Genomic DNA, 19,235 nt, shown 5'->3' on the forward strand with positions numbered 1-19,235 from the left:
GAAATCCTTCCAGATTAGAGATTGCCAGGCAATCCTGTGTGAATGCAGAGATTTGCAAGCAGAGGGCAGTGTTTCATGCTAATAGTGCTAAGCAAGGGCTCGTTCTTGAAGTGAATGCCTGGAAGAGTATTATAATGTCACTGTTGGCGTTGAGAATCCTTGGGGAAGGTCAGCTGCAGTTTGAGTCCCTGGAGAGTTCTGCTGCTATGGGTTCCCTTAAACAAGACCTTCATTTGGCAGGATTTTGAAGGCACTGGAACGCCAGATGTTGCCCCAAGCATTGTTCCTAGAGAAGTTGGTCCATAGCTAGAAGTCAGAGCTCCTTTTACACATGATGGAGGAGTCATCTCAGTGGAGGTAGGTAGGTTGATTCCATCGGTACCAAGATCTGTTTGCAACACAGGGAATAAAAGCCACAATTGCCATGTTGTTAATGGTTTCCCTTGAAATAAAAATCATTATTATTCCATTTGTAGCCTTACTTTGACTTGGCAGCCAGCAAATGATCCTTTGCTCCTATAGGAAGCTCACAGCAACCCCCCTGTCTTTCTAAGCAACATCTTCCACTGTGGTCATGAGTTCACCTGGCTGTTGGACTTCCTCCATGTATGAGGAGGTCTGATTCACGGCACAGGATGATCTGTGACTCAGAAAGCCCAGCAGCTGTGGGTAACGCCCTCTGTTCTCTGTTGCCTTCCTACTAACACAGTATCCTTGATGCCATGTAGCAGAAACTACAAGCGCCGAGAGGTCTGAGCAGCAAAGACTGTGGCAGAAGCATGATCAGTGAAATAACCAGAAGGGCTCTGAGCCCACATGTGTGGCTTAATGCTTTTGTAGCATCTAAAGACAGGACAGAGGAAAATCTCTGTTCTCATTTCATCTGCTACTGTGGAATAGTTACTCTGCAGCAGAGCTCTCTGGGTGGCACTGCAGGAGAGAAAACTGGCTGTGGAGGGGGTTATCCAAGCAGAAACAGCAAAACAAGCCTTCCTCTGCTTCCTCCACACAAGGAGTTAGTTTAGGACAGTCCTTATGGCCAGTGTTTCTATTCAGGTTTTTGGTTGGGTCGTGTCCCACCCCCACCCCCCTTTTTTTTTTTAACCAGCACAGGCAAAACTTGATTTACTATTTGTCTACAAGCAGAAAATTAGCCATATCCCAAGAAGCTTCAAGTTAGATGTGAAGCCTCATGTAAGAACGTGCCACCATGTGGCTCGACGTTGCTGGAGTCTCTAAGGGCTTACACGTTCTCTACGGTCCCATTGCTTTTCTGCCAAGCCCTCTGATGCCCTTTGCCAAGGAGCAAGCTGTGGGTCCCCGCTGCCTTACCCTGAAGAGTTGAAACCAGATGAGTTCATTGCAGCTTTGGAGTTGCTCTGGGCTGTGCCGGGGCTGCTGGCATGGAGTGCACTGCCAGGGGACGAGGGCCTGCTGGAGTTCCCTGGGGAACACGATGATGTTACTGCATAGCAGAGAAAGCAGAATAAGGCTGGGATCTCCTTTTCCTGCCAAGGACAGCCCAAGCCCAAACGCTTCTACCATATCTTGTACCCATCCTGTTGTTCATCTGACTGAGTGTCTGCCCTGCAGCAGCATGGCAGGATCTGTGCCCCAGCCACAGGTGGGGGTCTCCAGGGCTGCTCTCTCTGTAGCACCTGTTTTCTATTCACGTGAATCACACTTCTCAAAGGAGAACTGACACTGTTCTGCTGAAGAAACACAGTAACCTACCCCCAAGCACTCCCTCTTGTTTGGCTTCTAGGTGTGCCTGGCTCCTAACCCTAAATACCCCAGTAAAATTTGCCTAGGATTATCCTGGGAATGTTACCGTGCCCAGAAAGCTTTCCATGTCTTTGTTCCAGTCAAAAGAAAGGCTCTGCTCTCCTTATCCCTTGCACGCTAGTTATTTGGGGATACTTTTCCTCGCCAAACCCAAGGGTCTTATTAAGGGTGGCCTGCAAATATGACCTAGAAACCAAGTAGGGAGAGAGTAAGAGCAGAGGAAGGAGGGAAGGAATGGTGAATGAGGCAGGTTTCTTAAGGCTTACCAGTCCCAGGCATGGTGCTGTGCACTGGATTGACAGAGAGGGGCCCCAAGGACCCTGAGGTAGAGACCTAGAGAGAAATACAAGCAAACAGTAAGCACTTGGCACTATGAGGGTATAAATCACAAAACGCCACTCCTTTCATATTCCTTTTAGAGTGTGCTGGCTCCCAGGCAGCCGCCTTATCTATATCTGAGGCTCCCACAGATTTTTTCTATTCATACTGTGGTGTAGAAGCACTGTTCTCATACCAGGGCCATGCAAAGAAGTCAGAATGAGTATTACATATGCCTTACACTCTCTACACAGGTCTAAATTTATGGATCAGCCATGGAAAAGCCTGAAATTATCAAACGCAAGGCAAATGTTCTGGAAGTCCTGAGATCCCATTGACAGGAGTCACTGCCCTTTCGATGTTTCAGCCTGAATGTTCCTAGTCAGAAACATCCCAGCTCACTCTGGTCTTGGGCACAAACAGTCCCATTTCCTTTACAGAGTTCTTGATGGGTAAGAATTCTCAGCTGACAATTAGTAATTTGGTGGCTGCACTCAAAGCGAGCCTGGGGCATTTGTTGTTCAACTGTGATACTTTAACTACAGGCAACACGTTCAGAATGACTGATGAGCAAAGGCATACTTCACAGAATGCATTCACAGGAGAACTATTCACCAAAGCTACTGCTTTAAAAATTCATGGCTTGCAAACCGCGCCTTGTGTTTGTGACTGTAGACCAAATGTGTTGTTCAACAAGTGACCAAACCTCTTGTGATGTTTTCCTGCCTTCTGATGGATAATTCCAAAACCCAGAAGATTTGAAGATAAAATATTGCTTACGAATATGTATTGTCCCTCCCACTCACATGTGCTCCAGCACTAACAACGCTGTAGGGAGGTTCCTACCACTTTTATAGGTGGAAGCAACTAACCAACTATTAACTAGCAGAAATGCAATAGTAGCTTGTTATCCACAGTAGCCACTGACAGTAGATTACAAGAACATGCTTTCACCAACTCTCACAACAGTTTCGCTTTTCCTCATCCTTCCTGGCAATGAAAATATACCTCCCAAAATGTGAACGTACAACATGAGAGAAGGACAGCTATCACTACTGAAGTGTATTCTGCCTTTCTGCATAGATGTAAACCAACAAACTCATATGTAAATGGTTACCATTAGGTTTCAGAGTTAACAACTAAATTGACATGAGTGGATGTAATTCTCATTCCATGGAATGCCAATTCCTTCTCCATTAACTTTGGAAAACTTTTATTTACCAATCTTAGGGTGAAAAATTTTGGGATAGCGCCACCATTTAGATAAATTATCCTACAATGAAACTGACTCGCACCTTCTGGTAAACTTGTATTTTCTTTCTATTGTTTTCATTAATAGAATAAAAATAAATGTTCTGTAAATGCAAGCATCAAGCTGGGACGTTGAGTGTATGCCCAATCCGTGGCTAGCCCAGCTGCGTCTCTGCACTCTCCTGCAGGTGTAGTCCCCCATCGGACTGTGGAGTGGGCTTCCCAGCAACTCAGGGACTTGTGCGTACATGGACATGTCCTATCCTGTTTCCTTTTCTAACAAACCCTGCTGTATCCCCCCACCCTTTTCCCTACTTGTCTGGGGTGGCATGTAGAACTCCTTAATCCAAGGCCTCTCACCAGTCTGGAATTGTAGATGGGTGATTTGATGGGGGATGGCATCGGGCAGCTGATCCGTTTTTCCTTCTGGCGCCGGTTGCAGAACCAGACTCGAACCACCTCCTTTTCCATGGAGAGCTGCTCTGCTATCAAGGATATCTCCTCTGAACTGGGCTTGGGGTTCTGCTGAGAAAGAGCAGGAGGTTAAAGAAAGCCCCAAAGAGCTGTAACTTACAGCCCCAATGTATGCTTCTGCTGCTGGAAAGGCAGAGGACGAGGGCGGGGTTGGCTGTAAACTGGGGAGGGGAGAATATAAGACAAAGGGTAAATACTAGGGTGAGAGATTATGTTCTGTGAACCAGAAAGTGCCTCTGATTCAACATCAAGTCTCATGGAATCAGTGGGGGATGAGTCACGGTACCTGGTCCTGTTATTGCATAAAGCGTTGTGCTCTTTGATCTTAACAGCACCCTAAATCGTTGCTTGGGGTGGTGGGCTTATCACTGCACAGGACACACAAGCTCTGAGTGCTGCTTGTACGCCTACCTGCACCATCTCAGAAAAGCCATTTCTTCTCTTTCTTTCTCCATCCCTCATTTATAAAGGGAAATAATAGTACATATCCTTTCTTCTGCTTCACTTATTTTCTGGTACATCTGACAGCATTTAGCTCAATGGGTTTTGATCTGACTTGGAGACTTGACCATCAAAAATACCTAGCACGGAGATGCCAAGATGATTTTCCCATTACAAAGAATGCCTCATACTAGCTAAAAATGAGGTGCCTATAATGAACTGAAAATGACTGTCTCTTGTTCTCATTAACAGTCTTAGGAGGGAATTTTTATATGATCAGACATGGGGGAGAAATCAAGAAAAAATAAGGGCTGGTCAAAAACAGTTTTGATGAAAAATTTTCAAGGCACAATTTAGTCTTACTACTTTAAAGCTTTGCTCTCTCTAGTGATTTTTCTTGAAAATCTTGATGCTTAAAAAGTGAAAGGCTCTACTCCTGAAATGATTCAGCAGCAATATCTGGGGCAATTAGTTCCGTGGTCTCACAAGACCTGCTTAACGGGGCATCCGTTTCCATGCCGCACCATGGCCACGCAGTTCCCGTGACACACGCCCACAACTCGCAAAGAGAAGAGGTGGGTGCAGGAGCTCAGTTTTGGCTAGGGCACTGATCAGTGGATGATAATGGAGAGGGGTGTGGTGATGAAATTGCAATTCCTTTAAAACAACATTTACCAAAGATATAATTGGGTCTGATTTCTTTGGTTTTGACACTTTTCCTGTTAACCCCTTCAAGCATTTTCTAACCTGCTATCCCTTTTGTTTTTTTAAGGATTCAGTGCTACTGTGTCCTGGCAAATGCCAAACTCAGAGAGAGTTCACAATGCATTGAAAGATTTTCCCCTCACATCTTGAAATCTTTTCTCCAGTGTGGAGCGAATGTTGGTCTCAATGCTGGTTCTCTTCTTTCTTTTTCGTCCAAACATCTCATTCACTGAGGGGTAGGAATTAGGAGTGCTCATGGAAGAATCCAAAGGAGCAGATTCTGGAGAAAGAGGGAGGGGAAAAGAGATATTCAAGAAGATAATGAGATATTTTCATTCCTAGATCCATTCTGGGAACTATGGCACCTCCTAAAATAAGTAAAACGTTCCTACATTGTGCATCTTTCCTCGGATGATTAAAATTGCTCCAACAGTCCCAAATCAAATCCATCAATGATTTTGTCCAAACCAGGAAAGAAATACGAGTGCTAAAATTTCAATCAACACACTATTTTTCCTTTTTCCAGCTTGATTTCCTGCCTGCTCTGATGGGGACCGCACATTTTCCAATGATTTAATTTCACACAGTTAAAGATGTTGACTTACACCACCAGGATCAGGCCTCATGTAGCTGAGACACCTCCTGACATAATAAATTGCTCAAACACCCAACTGCTGAAGGGCTGGGAGAAGCAAATCAGACTAATGCCATTCATTCCTACAGTGGTTTGCAGCCAGCAGAGGACACCAGCCCAATCTTGCTGCTACTGGGGCTTCCCCTTGCAGTGATAGCTTCCTTTTCTAATTACTGCTCAGCAGCTGACCTCTGAGCACTTCAGAAGGAGTCCCTTCCCATTCTTTCCAGTTTACACAGGGAGGGACTGAATGGACTAGCCCAGTGATTTGCCCCAGGGCACGCAACAGAACAAGAGGTGATGCAGGGACTGCCCCAGACACCAAATTGCAATGGGAATCCCGTATTGCCAGAGAGAAAGGACGGATGTGGTTTGATATCTAGACCGTGATGCAAACTACTGTGTGATCCACAGAGTAAAGCAGTCTGTTACCAGCTCAGCCACAGATCTGAGAGGTGTTAGCTCCAGCTCTGATTTTCCTGGCTTTTAATGGAGGTTCCTGGATGGACCCTCTCATCCTGCCCGAGACTGGTGGCATATCTGCATGTAATGTCACCTACCTGCGTCACTCAGCCACTTCTCCAGCAGGGGTTTGAGCTTGCACATATTCTTAAAGCTCAGGTTGAGAGCCTCGAAGCGGGAAATGGTGGTCTGGCTGAAATCATTGCCGTAGAGCTTCCCCATGGCAAGTCCAACATCACCCTGCCAGAGAAGATCCAAATCACAACATGAGCTTAGAAAAAACCCTTCCTGCTGTCACACCACCTCTCAGGTTGCTTCCAGAATAGGTTCAGCCATGTTTCCACGACCTGTTTTCCAGAGAAAGTGATTTCTCTTTCCACCAGAATCTGCCCCAAACCCTTGAGCCTTTATGTGTTGGAGAAGGTGCAGATAACGAGATCATGGTAAAGCGGAATTAGGAAGGGTTTGTCTCTTCACGTGTTTGGAAGGGGATGCTCCAAAGCAAGCCAAACTGTATTTAATCCAGCCCTTCTTCCATCCATGCCTCTGCCACAAACTCCCCCAGTCCAACATGTCCACATCACAAGTGACACCATGCTTCGTGTTGATGAGGCTGCTCACCTGTGTGAACCCCAATTTGATTCGCCTTTGTTTGAAAGTCTTAGCAAACTTTTCCAGCTCCTCCAGGTCACTGGGTTCCTCAGATGCTCCAGATGGAGTTAGGTGCTTTGCCACTTGCAAATGCTGGGGTACGTCCAGGTGGGGTTCAACTGATGAGCCAGGGAGTCCAGAACGGCCCACAGCCTGTTAAAATAACAACAAAGATGCATAGAGTCACAACAATAGAAAAGTACACAATTTTCTCTGCCATTTGCCCTTAATGAAAAAGCACTTTTTGTAGATGAGCGCTTCTCAGGATGGGACTGTATGTTGAGGCAAGTTACCTGTGATGCCAGACTGGGTCCCGGCTGGGAGAGGAGAAGGCTGCCCTGTTGCTGAGGGAAGGAGAGGATGTTTGGCTGCAAAGCTGAGGAGAGACAGACACATCTGATCAGATCAGCTCCTTCATCAGCACCTAGGCACCTGAGCATCACTCTGCACAGGAAAGGCTCATGAAGCTCTGAATGGAAAATATTAGTTAGCTTTTATTCACAACATGAGAATTTCAGCCGTTACCAATGTGGATGGCTCCGTGTTGGATTATGAGAAAGGAAAGGTTCTTTTCACAGCTTTTAAGCCTGAAAGGGGTTATTACAATAACAAGAGAGGTAAAATACCTCATCCATTGATCCCTGTGTGTAGCTTATTAACCTAAGGCTGAACTAGGGCACAGACATTTTACATAGATATCTAACTTTGATTTTAGATGCCAAGCAGCACAGAATTTACTACATTCTTAGTGGTGTTCTCTCCCAGTGCTTAATCTTTGCAGCTGTTTAAAAATGTGCATCTTATTTCCAACAGAAGCATTTTTGACTCCAACTATCAGCTGCTTGATCTTGTTAAAAAAAATCGGATCCTACAGTTAATCTCATGAGCCTACTCACTCTGCTTTCTACTATACATTTCATTTTGAAGTGTCATCTTGAAGCCATCTGACCCTTTCTTTTCTACCCTACTATATTTTAAATAAATTGATTTTGTTTCAGAATATGTAAACTGATGCAAAATGATGAAAGAAAAAAAGAAGAGAAATCTATAAAACTAACAAAAACTTGTATTTATGGAGACTGAGTAATTGTTTAGTTGACAAACTGCCAAGCACAAGCCTATATCTCTCACAGTGAACACCCTAAAGGATTAAGTAGCGACCAAAGCAGTGTAGTTCTCTAGAAATTTAGTTAGGTTCAAGTCTGTTGTGGGTGAAGCCTATAGAATTTAGTGAGGATTTATAACCTTTCTTGAAACAGTCAATATAATCCATTGATTGTAACTGACAATTATAGGGAAAACTATAGAAATTTATGGACTTCTGCTAAAAAAAAAAAAAAAAAAAAAAAAAAAAAAAAAAAAAAAAAAAAAAAAAAAAAAGGAAAAAAGATGATCTCCAGAATCAGTCACTCCCTCCTCTCTCTCTTTTTGTCTTTCCTTTTTTAATTTAGATCTGAATGTGCAGGATCCCATTTATTTATTTAGATTGGTGTTTCAATAAGCTTTCTCTAATGCTGGAACAACTTTGAATTTCAAATGCAGGGTGGTAATGAGGTGCACATTTTTAACAGTGAAGGTAATTAATCACTGGAATGGCTTGCCTAGGGACATGGCGGATGCTCTGTCATTTGGAGTCTTTAAAATCATGATTGAACACCTTTGCGAAAGCTAAGCTCTAGCTCAAATGAAAATTATGGACTGGATTCAGGAATCACCGGTTTGACAGCTGATGAGACCGAGGCTGTGTTTTCGTAAGACGAAGACTTCAGCAGCAATATTTTGGCTGACAGTATTCCCAGCAACTACCTGGCTGCCCATTTCCAACTTTATGGCACAGAGATCACCCCCTTATTCAAGTGTGCCAGCATTAGCTGTTTGAAGGGCTGCACAATGAATCACATCAGGTCATAATGAATCAGACCTGGGAACTTATCTGGCTTAAAACCAGCTTTAAAACACAAAAAACAAACGAAAATGTGCATCCTCTTGGAAAGGTTAAGCCCACAGCCAAGTCCCTTTGGCCATGAAATCCATGAACTGATGCACCCATCAGTCAGAACTCAGGAAACATCGAGGGTATTCCCACGAGGGCCTGAGGGACAACTTCAGGAATATTTTGTGCATCTCTTTGGTATGAAGAACGCTCCACCTGTATCTGTACCAAAGAACTAATTCCACAAAACTAATCCATGCCTTTACTTTCACTCCCCAGTGGCTGTGCGTGCACATGGCAAAGGATCATTAAAACTTGGCAATCATCTATTCAAATGGAAGTGCTCTTGCACAAAAAGCCAGCTACCGGCCAGAATATCCAGTCTTTATCAAGTCTGGAACCAAAAGGGCTCATGGCCAATCAAGTGGCCATCTGTTGGAGGGGTTATAGCTGCCAAAGGAAGCCACTAAACAGAAGAAACTCTAACTCTATAAAAGGAAGCAAGTTCTGTTTTGCAGTATAATATCTTTCCTATTATACATGAATGAAAGCAGGCAGTAAGGAACATAATATCCTGACCCTGCCATTTCAAACAAACAAAGTTCTACACCAAGTAGTTTCTTTATTTATCACCCAGCATCATTTGGTAGAGAGAAGGGTTTATACGCTGTCAACAAGAAATAAGTTTCCTACTTGCCTACAATACAGGTGTTCTTTTGGAGCAGATGTACCAGTGGAGTCAAGCTGCAGAGATTTTAAGGTTTTAATTCTGAATTTTGGGTCATATGGAGGAACCTCTGTGCTGGAGTAAATCAAGAACGTGAGCAAAGGACTCAATTCCCTTTGCATCTGTCAGGTCATGGATTAAAGCCTATGTTTGTCTGTCCACAAGCAGCATAAAACTTCATCAGTGGCATGCCTGTATCCCCATTGTTGGAGAAATGCCATAAAAAATATCGGCGGTAAAAATAGAAACACAGGGACTTTCTCAAGCACCGAGTTCAGTCCTCAGCCCTTTCATGGAGTTGATCACACTGTGTTTCAGATGTAGTTAGACTTCCTGTCCTCTCCCATCCCATAGCTTGGAGCGAGATTTGGGAACAACGACTGGCAACTCCAAACCTCTCAGCTCTCATCCCCAGGTTGCTCCCGGCTAGGTTAGACCTCTTTGTTCTAGTGCCAGCATTGTCCTTCCACCAGAGCGGCTCAGCTCATTCCCTGGATTCACTCTCTCTCTAAGGTACTTGGAGAGATCAACTCAACCTTCTCCTCATTTTTCTGGAAGAAATGAAGCGTGCTAACCCAGCGAGGCTGGGAGCCCAGGCAGGCTGCAACTACTCCAGAGGAGTGGGGTCCCAGCTGTTCCGCTGAACACCAAGCAGATGCTGTCCTGAAGTTCAGGGGTGGGATCCCCACCCAGCCTGCGAATGCTGGCCCCAAGGTGGCACTCTTGGCGCACACAAGCCACAGGTGCCAGGAGCAACTACTCATCCCAGCTGTGGGAACAGCAGGGAAAATGCATCTAGTAACGTAGCAGGGGAACAGACACCATCATGCTGGGAAAACGTAACACAGTAGATTAAAAGCAACAGTCATGAGAAGGGAGGTTTTTGCTAGATACGTATGTGCTTATAACAATGCCCCTTTCAGCTTTTATTGCACTTACCTTGTTGCCCAGCCTGAGACTGAGACAGAAGAAACTGGGGAACTGACTGCATGTGACCAGGAAGCAATACAAGCTGCTGCAGGGTGTGAAGAGAGCTCATATCCTATGGGAAAAAGCAAAGGGAACAACAAAACTCAGAGGTGTCTGCTCTTCACACAGTATCACCACTACTATAAGCTTCCCTGCTCTTTTATACTGTCCTTGACCCCATTCACACTTTTCATTTAACTGCCAACACACTGGATTTGTGTAATTCATGCACTGGAGAGCTACAGATCCAGAGGTGCTCCAGCAGCTGAAGTTTTCAGCTGCATAAGAAGAACTCTGTGCACCACACAGACATCCACATGGAGAATTACCTACTTTTATCTGAAAAAGTCAATTTTGAAAAATGATAATTTTTGAGGCACTGACAAACCGGTTGTTAAAAGTAACAGTGAAACCTCTTGCATTTCAGTTTCTTCCAGATAAAGTGTTCTCAGAGAGTGAACTCCCTAAAATTACCCAGGAAATTGCAGCTGGCTGTCCCATCTCACAAACACCAAGAGCCTACTTTCCACAGAAGGCTGATTTCCCAGCCAGCCGTGTGCTGAGATGGGAAAGAAGCAATGCCCAACAGTGCCTGATTCTCTTCACCAACAGCAAACTCATTGCAATGGACACAGTAACCAGGTCTGAAAATGTTTCCTGTTCTTTGCCAGGTAGCTGCCAGGAATTCCCCACCCTGCACTGAGCAGAGCAGGCAATAGGTACTGAGAGATGAGGATTACATCCTGGTGCTCTTTTACATTTCTGGGGTCCCAGCCCCAGGCCAGTTGTAGGGATTAGGGGATAAGAGCTTGCATTTGGTTGGAATAGACACGCAAACAAAAAAAAAACCCTGATAAGACCAACCCTTTTTAGAGGTACATTTTTAAAGGAGCTCATTACTCAATAAGATGAGCTCTTTGAGCTTCTCAAGAACTGTTCTCAAGCCTTGGGGAACTTGAACAGTCCCTGAATTGTGTAAGGGATCTGAATACCCCACAAAAGAATGAGGGAAGAGATTAATGAGCAGCTGTGTGGCCTTCTGGCATCTAACTTCCACGAGCACTTAACAAGAGTTAAGTGCTAAACTCCAATTTTTTACCCTAGGAAAAAAAAATCCCTCAAGGAATTAATTTCTTCTCTCGTGTAAATCACTTGGAGCCAACATATTCAAGGATGACTATACTGGTTCAGTTCAAGAGTTAATCTAGCCTAGGATCCTATCTGCAATGATGGCATTAACCAGGGCAAGTGTATCTAACTCTTCCCCTTGGTGTTGTCTCAGCCTCCAATTATTTTCAGTTCAAGGGATTTCCTGAGCATGGTGTGGTTTGCCCACTTAGTAAACACTCAAAGAAAATCTCTTCCAAGTAAGTGTCCAGTATCCCTTTGAACACATGTAAAACTTTCTGCAGAAAAGAAAGAGGCTGAGGAGGAAGCTGTCTTTTGCCAACACAGATTCACTTTTCCAATTTAGTGTCTGTCATACCCTCAAGTCTCCTTTTGCTACTGTCAAAAGGCATACACAATTTGGCAAGTGTGTCAAACCCAGCCTCTTCTCCGGGGGTTCACTAGCCAGTGCCATTTCAGACTTCTGGACCCCTGAAGCAGTGAAGTCACTTACCCCCGCGATTTGGCTTCCGGGCATCATTGATGATCCCTGCACAAGGTGACCTGACCTAGGGGGGATTGTAGATTGCAAGGAGTCGCTGAGGTCTTCAGTTTTAATCTGAAAAAGAGCAAAGTAACTGTAGCATTCGAGAGCAGAGACAAGGGGATGCAGGAGGTGTGGGGCAGCTGGGAGTCTGAGAGGCTGGAAGGGATCGGGAAGGGGCTCTCTTCAGAGAAAAGTTAGAGGTCAGTACTTGCTGCTTCCATCCCTGGCTTTGCAGAAAGGCATGCTTATTCCCCATTTCTGCTCTCCAGTTTATAACATGGACATAGTTTTCCTGCTCTGCCAAGCCAAGGGGAGGCTTGCAGTTTGCTCAGTTAAAATGTATTAATTGAAACACTTTAGGAAGTCCCAAACTTCCAGTAACTTAGCAAGGTTTAAAGCACACAAGCTCTTTCCTCAGACAAAACACTGAGGCATTTTGTGGAGTTATAAGGGAGACACAAAGCAATTTTCCTTTCTAGATCACGATTCACAACCCAATGGCGGGGTTGGCTATAGATAGACTCTCATTTTGTTCTCCAGGTGGCAGAGAATGGTACAAGGGGGTGGGAAAGGAAAGGTCATCAAGTAAAAGACCTGCAAAAGCAGTATAATCTTCCAGAGTTGAAAATGCAGCACCCCAGGCACCAAACGTATTTGCTCAGCTTCTACCAGAAAACAACAAGAAATTTTACTGGTCTGGCAAGGAAAAATCTGCTTCCTTAGCTAGAAGAAGCTGCAGAAAAAGAACTGGAAAACTTCATGTCAGCCCTTTGTCCAGTGACCTACTCTAATGTTCAAGAAAGACTCTTGTCTACAAAAAATAAATCTCGATTTTTGAGTCCACGTTCTTAAGAGAAGAATTTACCCAGGGACCAGAACTGAATCCTTGTGTCTGGTTTATTCTGTAGTCTCCACGTTAATTTCTAACATTGCTATTACATTAAAAAAAGCAAACAAAAAACTGTTACATCACTTTGTACTAGCTGAAATCCTTTGGTAAGGCTGACTGGGACAGGACAGAGGGGAACCTTGTTCAGGAAATTTTAGAAGTTTTTAGATCAATTCCTGAAAGCTGTCTGAGGAGCGTCTATGCACAGATGCCATGCACAGGAGAAAGAAAAGTCATACAGAGCTCTTATAACACATTTTCTCAAAGAAAAGGTCCGAGCAAACAATTTCCAAACTTATGCTGAAGTTTTTCCAAAGCGTGAGAATGCCTGGAACAAGGCTCACATCATGAGTCCCATTCCTCATGTAAGCATTTCCAGTGTAAGAGGCTCCAATTTCCACAAACTGGAAAAACCAGGACACCAGAAAGAACAGGTCTTGAAAACCCTGTCCACAGGCTCAGCATTGAAGAGTCACTCTTCTAGGGCTGAACCTCACCATCTCCCACCAAATTACTCCGGAGCCCAGCATCCCCCAGAAGACAAGCAGGGTCGCATTTGCTGGGGTTTTGCAGTGCTGATGCAGCCTTTAGGTCATACAACCTCCTACCAGCAGAGGGGGACAAGAAATTCAGCTTTTAAAAACAGTGGCCCAAGTAAATATTTTTGGTTTGAGCGAAGTTTTATTTCAATTTGACTAAAGCAAACAAATACACAACTCCCCACAGGAGCAAAGGAGAAAATGTGATCACAAGAGGCTCACAGCCACAGTGCAGGGAGCTGGCCTGTAACGTTAACCTCTGCATTTTGGAAGGTACTACGCAGAGGGAAGAGAATTACAACATCTCCTTTCATTACAACTATAGCTCTGGACAATGCCGAAACTAGTTTTGCAATAATACTAGCTCCTTGCAACAAGAGTTATACATGCTATCAATTCCAGCTCTTTCCTACCTTTCAGGTTGGCATGATCATCCCTCTTAGCCTGGCGAAAAAAAACCAGATGAAAAGATCTTCTTGATCACTATCAATGCGGATAGTGTCTAAGTTACTAAATGTTAGAACAAAAGGCTCAGGAGAATACACCGTTACCCCTGAGCCATCCAGTCATTGCAGGCAAATTGTTTTACGCACGTTTTCTTTCAGAAGGTGCATTAAAAAAAATAAAAAAGTCATCCGAACCAAAAAGTAAAAATAAATTAAAAAAATAAATAAATTATGCCTGCTTGCAATTCACGTGTGTCTGCCTCTCACAATTCAGTCATCCAAGTCTGAACAGTCCCAAAAAGAAAAGTTATCCACGTCTTAGAGAACAAGGCACTTGATCCCGCCTAAGTTATGATCCCAATAGGAGTGGAGTGTTGAAGAAGCACAAGCCATTTCCAAACTGAAATCAATTTTTACAGCTGCCAAGCGGAATGATTTGGAAGTGTTCCAGGGCAAAAGGGGTGTGTAGCTGCATCCCAGCATCGCACAATATGAGAACGGGAGGTGGGTTTGGCAAAGGACCGGTTCCCGATTTAAAAACAACAACATCTCCCACTGCTCCTTCCCCCGTCCCTGGAATTCTCTGGCTCCCTCCTGCGCAGTGGGCGGGAACCTGGGTGTTCTTGACAAATCCTTCTCCCCTGCACCTATTTTCATTGGGTTTAGGCTCAAATTTACCTCTCCCTCCTCTTTCTCTCCCCAAGAGGCCTGCAGCTGGCTAATTGTTCATTAGCAAGAGTTCGGGGTATATCAAAAACTTCTGGGATGGTTTATGCAAATCTTTCACCTTCATTTTTTCCCTGGCTAAACCGGCAGTATTACCAACTGTACATTAAAAAACCCAAAACCAAAAACCCCAAAAAACCACACACATTGTGGGCGAGGCCACTCAATATCATGAGACTCCCTTAAAATAATGTAAATTCCAAATTAATAAAACAAGGGGAGGAGTTGCCTTCTCCATTCCCAGTGCATCTGACTCACATTTGCAGGCATTTTCTACAAATATGAGAAAAAGTTTTCTTCAAGGAACCAAAAAAGGTCAAAATGATCACAGAATCACCTCATGTAGGTATTTGATGCTAAAACATTGCAAGTGAGCAACAGTGATTTAGTTAAAACCAGGACCAGATCCCACCGTGGTTCCTCAGGACCTCGATTTTACGTGACAATCAGGCCAGACGGGGAATGCAGCACAAGGAGTCGTTGATAGCAAACCTAAGTTTCTTCCTATTGAATTCGATTTGGGGAAATAACACTAAGGAAAAACGAACTTGTGAGACAGGGGGACCAAGCGATGCACTGCAAACACAGGCGGCTCACCAACACCTCGGGAGAGGTGCGGAGCCGGGGCTGCCAGCTGCCAACCCACAGGCACCTTCTTCCCCTTGGGCTGGCGGGGAGGCTCTGGGCAGGGCTGGGAGCAGCTCCGAGCTCCTCCCGAGGAGGTAACGGCAGATGGCGGCACCGGTACGCAGAGCTACCTCGGGCTTCTCTTAGGATAGGAAAGGAATCGCACTTGCAAATCTCAAGTGGATGTTTTCACAGCCTTAAAATAGGGTCAGCTGCCCCCAAGCAATCAGAGTGAAAAACACAGGAAGGGTGACTGGATGGAAAGAGAGTCCTTTCCTTAGTTGGCTAGCACCTCTGCTGGGCCTGGCCAAGGATGGATTGTTTCTTACCTATCTCCGGCCTAAAAACAAAAACAAAAAGCAAAACAAACTAAGAAACATATTGAGGGCGATGGAAAATGATCAAAGCTCTTCAGCTTGCTTGCGTAACCGATTTGTGGAAGGTGTTTCATAAACATTTCATAAGAAGGAGAATTATGAAGAAAACATCTCCCAACCTGCCTGCAATTACTGCACAAACTCTTCCTTACCAGTAGGAAGAAGGGGAGGAAAAAAAAAAAAGTACATCTGTTTTGTAACTGATCTGTGAACTTTTGGCAAACATTTGGCTCATGAAAAACATCCTGCAGACATATTGCAAAGCTGTGAAAAGCCAGCCCTACATGAGGAAGTTGGAAGGATTCACCTTAGCAGCTCTGATTTCACCGCGTCAAGGCCATACCCTTCTGACAGACAGACAGACTGACCGGCCCTGATTTGATTCAATGGACTGACGGTGGGATCCTGTTGGTTGGGCAGGACTCTGGCTGCAGCCCTCCTCACATAAACCCAATTTAGAGTCACTGCTCACTGGCAATCTGGATTGATCTTCCTCATCTATTAGGCACCAAAGCAGGCAGCCTCAACGCAGCCCCAAGCCACCTCCTTTTGACGAGCGCTTCTGATGTAATGTAAGCACCACTCCGTCATTCTCTTTGCAAAGGTGGGACCCACTGACTGATTCAGCACCCAGAGCCTCGGATGCTTTCCCCAAATCTAGATAAGAGATCCCCGTACCCTGCCAGAGTGAGGCCGTTAAAGCCGTGTCAGCCTTCTCCAGTACCACTTATTAGGCAGGAACTGTGGTCGTAATTGTAAGATAGAAGACAATCATATTTGTTGTGTTGTTACTATTTAGACAGTAACCTCTTAGAAACAGATATTTATCTGCCTTCGTATCTGGCTTATCTCATAGTCAGCAACTCACAACTGTTGAAGAGTTTGACTTACTCATGTCCCTCCCTCCCCCATTGCAGAGAGGTAAGGCTGTTTCACTGGATGGAAGAGGATCAGGTGCACACAGACTTAAAGGGGGTCTGAACCAATTGCCCCTCACTGCAAACAAACAGCATGGTTCTTCCAGGGCTGAATCACTCCCAAAGCACCATTCAATACGACAGGGCTGCCTGAAGCTGCCCCAAAGGGGTTTGCCTGAAGTCAAGGGAGGAAGTTTTGTGAAAGAAACGGGTATCAAAACTGGCTCCAAGGCTGTTGCAGTCAACTAAGCCTTCCCACCTTCCAATGGCGTAAGTGTACTTCTCTGTGAATTACCAGCACACGTGGGCACCATAAAATAAAAAACACACTAATAATAAATTATAGCAATAATAATAATGGGCTTGCAATTACTATTTCCACATGTACTATCCTGCACGTACAGCAAGGCTTAACAGACACCCAGGAAGAAAGCAGAAAACCCTTATGTCAATGCAACGATATTCACCCTATAACATTTGATAGCCTTTCACACTGAAGGGTGGGATTTTTCAGAAGCTGTCAGCATGAGAAAAGGGGAGTTAATCCCACACTGAATGCCTAACAGACTATATCCTAAAACTCAGTAATGACAGCACACTGAAAAATTAAAATGTAATCCCTAACCTCAACACACCTGCATCACAGCTATATGAGGCCTTTGAGTTTATTAATTGAGGCCTGATCTGATATGCTTTATCCCCTGAGCTTCAGCTCAGGATGTTAATAGTTGTGCCTTAGCTGCAGTAAAAGGCAGGGTGGGAAATCAGAAGTTTAAAAGTAATTGAGCTGCATGCTTCATGAAAGAAAACAAACAGAACCACACTCAGCTTTGCATTCGCGGGCTTTCTGATCCAGCATTTCCCTAGCATTTTTGCTTTTAAACAGAGAACAGGAAAAAGAAAGAAATCATCCCTCTGTGCTAAACAATAAATGATCATGTGTAGCACAGCAGGCTTCTAAAGCCGGCGCTGGGCAAGGCAGTGGAGAACCAAAACCAGAGGTGGGAAGAGTCGCTGCCCTGAATGGCCATGCACATATCAGCGCCTGCTTAGGTGGGCACATCCTGACAAAGGGCTGCTCTCTGCATCAGAAACTGCAGCCTCTGCAGGAGCCTCAGGAGCATAGAAGCTAGCTAGTGCTTTTGTATGGTGATCTGTGTTCAGGGAGCAGAACTGGCAAAAACATATTTAAAAGCAACAATTCACAGCGCCTTCACTCTTACTGTTGGTACTCAGGCATGTGGTACCTTCTCTGCCAAGGCCTTGTGGACATGCCAAGTTCGAGGTGTTTACAAAAAGGGGAGGGGAAGATACTATTTTCTTGGTCAGAATGGCGAGAACCTCCAAACAAAGCATGGAAAATAATTTTACCACCATTAAGGCTGTGATTTCTTTCATGTCTCCATTCCAGGACTCTCCCTAGCCATCCTCAGCTCAGGGGTCCTGCCCTTCTGCCCCAGCCTTCCCATGTGTTGCAGCACTGCTCCCTGCATCTCTCTCAATTTCACTTGCCCAACTTCCAAAGCTTTCCAGAACTCCACCTCTGCCTACACCTTTGTGCTTATCTTCTCTGCTCCCACCCTGGGCTGCATCCCTGCCCCTTTCCTTATCAATCCGATTTCACACACACCGGGCTTCATGGCTTCTCCCATGCCCTCTTGCATGCTCACACAGGTTCCCTGGAGTGTAATCATGTTCCTGTTGAAGTCAGCAGCAAAGTTGCCTTATTGGGCTTTTCTGGGGCCAGAACCAGACCCTTAACTCTTCTCAAAATTCCCTGCATGAAACATTTCCCCTTTCTCTGGATCTCTCGTCCAGGGGAGCAGACTGTGATTGTTTTGTATTCTCTATGCCCTCTGGCTGCGAACCAGTCACAAACCATCTAAATACCTGGCACTGCCTCCCTGCCGTACAGTACCGATGCCCTCAGATCAGTCATCCACGAGGAGGGCGAGGAGGGCAGAGCTGTGTCCATCTAGCGAGTCACAGTGCAGGTACCCCTCAGTAGCAAGGCACTTTCCACAACATCCCGCATTTGAAAGGAATTAACTTGGAATCAGACAGCTCCCGTGACTGGGGCTGGCTCTATCCCAGCTCTGCAGGTGTCTCTGATTGGTTCACGGAAGTTTTGGCACCAGTTGCCCTGCCCCAGGGAACAGGGACACAAGAAGAACAGCTAGAGGGATTGCATTAAATACACACAAGTAATATAATTAAAAAAGAAAGGGAGAGTGAGAAAGATCAACTTCGCTGGAAAGTATCACAGAGTTTTTCATTTTGGGGGAGGGAGTGAAGTCTAGTGACTGAGGGGAAGAGGGAGCTCAAAGCCAGCTCTCCACTCCCAACTCAGTGGCTCTGGGCAATTTCTGTGTGTTGGGGAAGCAGAGCAAGAGGGTTCCTTGCTAGCGTAAACCCAACATCTGACTCCTAAGGGGCTGAGCAGCCCTGGTTCAGCCCACTGATTTCACATGGAGCGCTAGCAGATCGGCACCTCTGGGAAGAGAGAAAGTGCACTCTGATGTCAGGCTTCCAAAATTAGAGGCCTTGCTTGAAACCCCATCACCTTCACGTTTTTATGCTATGACTTGCCCTTCTGCAAAATGGGTGTAGGGCCCCACCCTTGCTGGGTGGTGCAGGCTTTTGATTGAATTCTTGGAGCTCACCAGATGAAAGGCCTTCAAGAATTTGGAGTCCTCTCCTTATTACCGAT

General features: G+C 45.0%; 1 protein-coding gene across 1 annotated transcript in view; it reads right to left on the minus strand.

Annotated features, from left to right (window-relative positions):
* Window positions 1-348: 348 nt before the first annotated feature.
* POU2F3 (POU class 2 homeobox 3) overlaps window positions 349-19,235 on the minus strand; it is a 41,677-nt gene continuing 22,790 nt past the window's right edge. The window contains exons 4-13 of the mRNA XM_009895152.1: window positions 11,972-12,076; window positions 10,321-10,423; window positions 7,015-7,097; window positions 6,692-6,874; window positions 6,169-6,310; window positions 5,118-5,254; window positions 3,715-3,876; window positions 2,052-2,118; window positions 1,333-1,465; window positions 349-388 (exon numbers count right to left, since the gene is read on the minus strand). Coding sequence (XP_009893454.1) covers window positions 349-388; window positions 1,333-1,465; window positions 2,052-2,118; window positions 3,715-3,876; window positions 5,118-5,254; window positions 6,169-6,310; window positions 6,692-6,874; window positions 7,015-7,097; window positions 10,321-10,423; window positions 11,972-12,076 — 1,155 coding nt within the window. The remainder of the gene's footprint in view (window positions 389-1,332; window positions 1,466-2,051; window positions 2,119-3,714; window positions 3,877-5,117; window positions 5,255-6,168; window positions 6,311-6,691; window positions 6,875-7,014; window positions 7,098-10,320; window positions 10,424-11,971; window positions 12,077-19,235) is intronic.

The sequence above is a fragment of the Charadrius vociferus genome, unplaced genomic scaffold (genome assembly GCF_000708025.1).
Source record: "Charadrius vociferus isolate BGI_N301 unplaced genomic scaffold, ASM70802v2 scaffold751, whole genome shotgun sequence".
In the NCBI taxonomy this organism is placed as follows: domain Eukaryota; kingdom Metazoa; phylum Chordata; class Aves; order Charadriiformes; family Charadriidae; genus Charadrius; species Charadrius vociferus.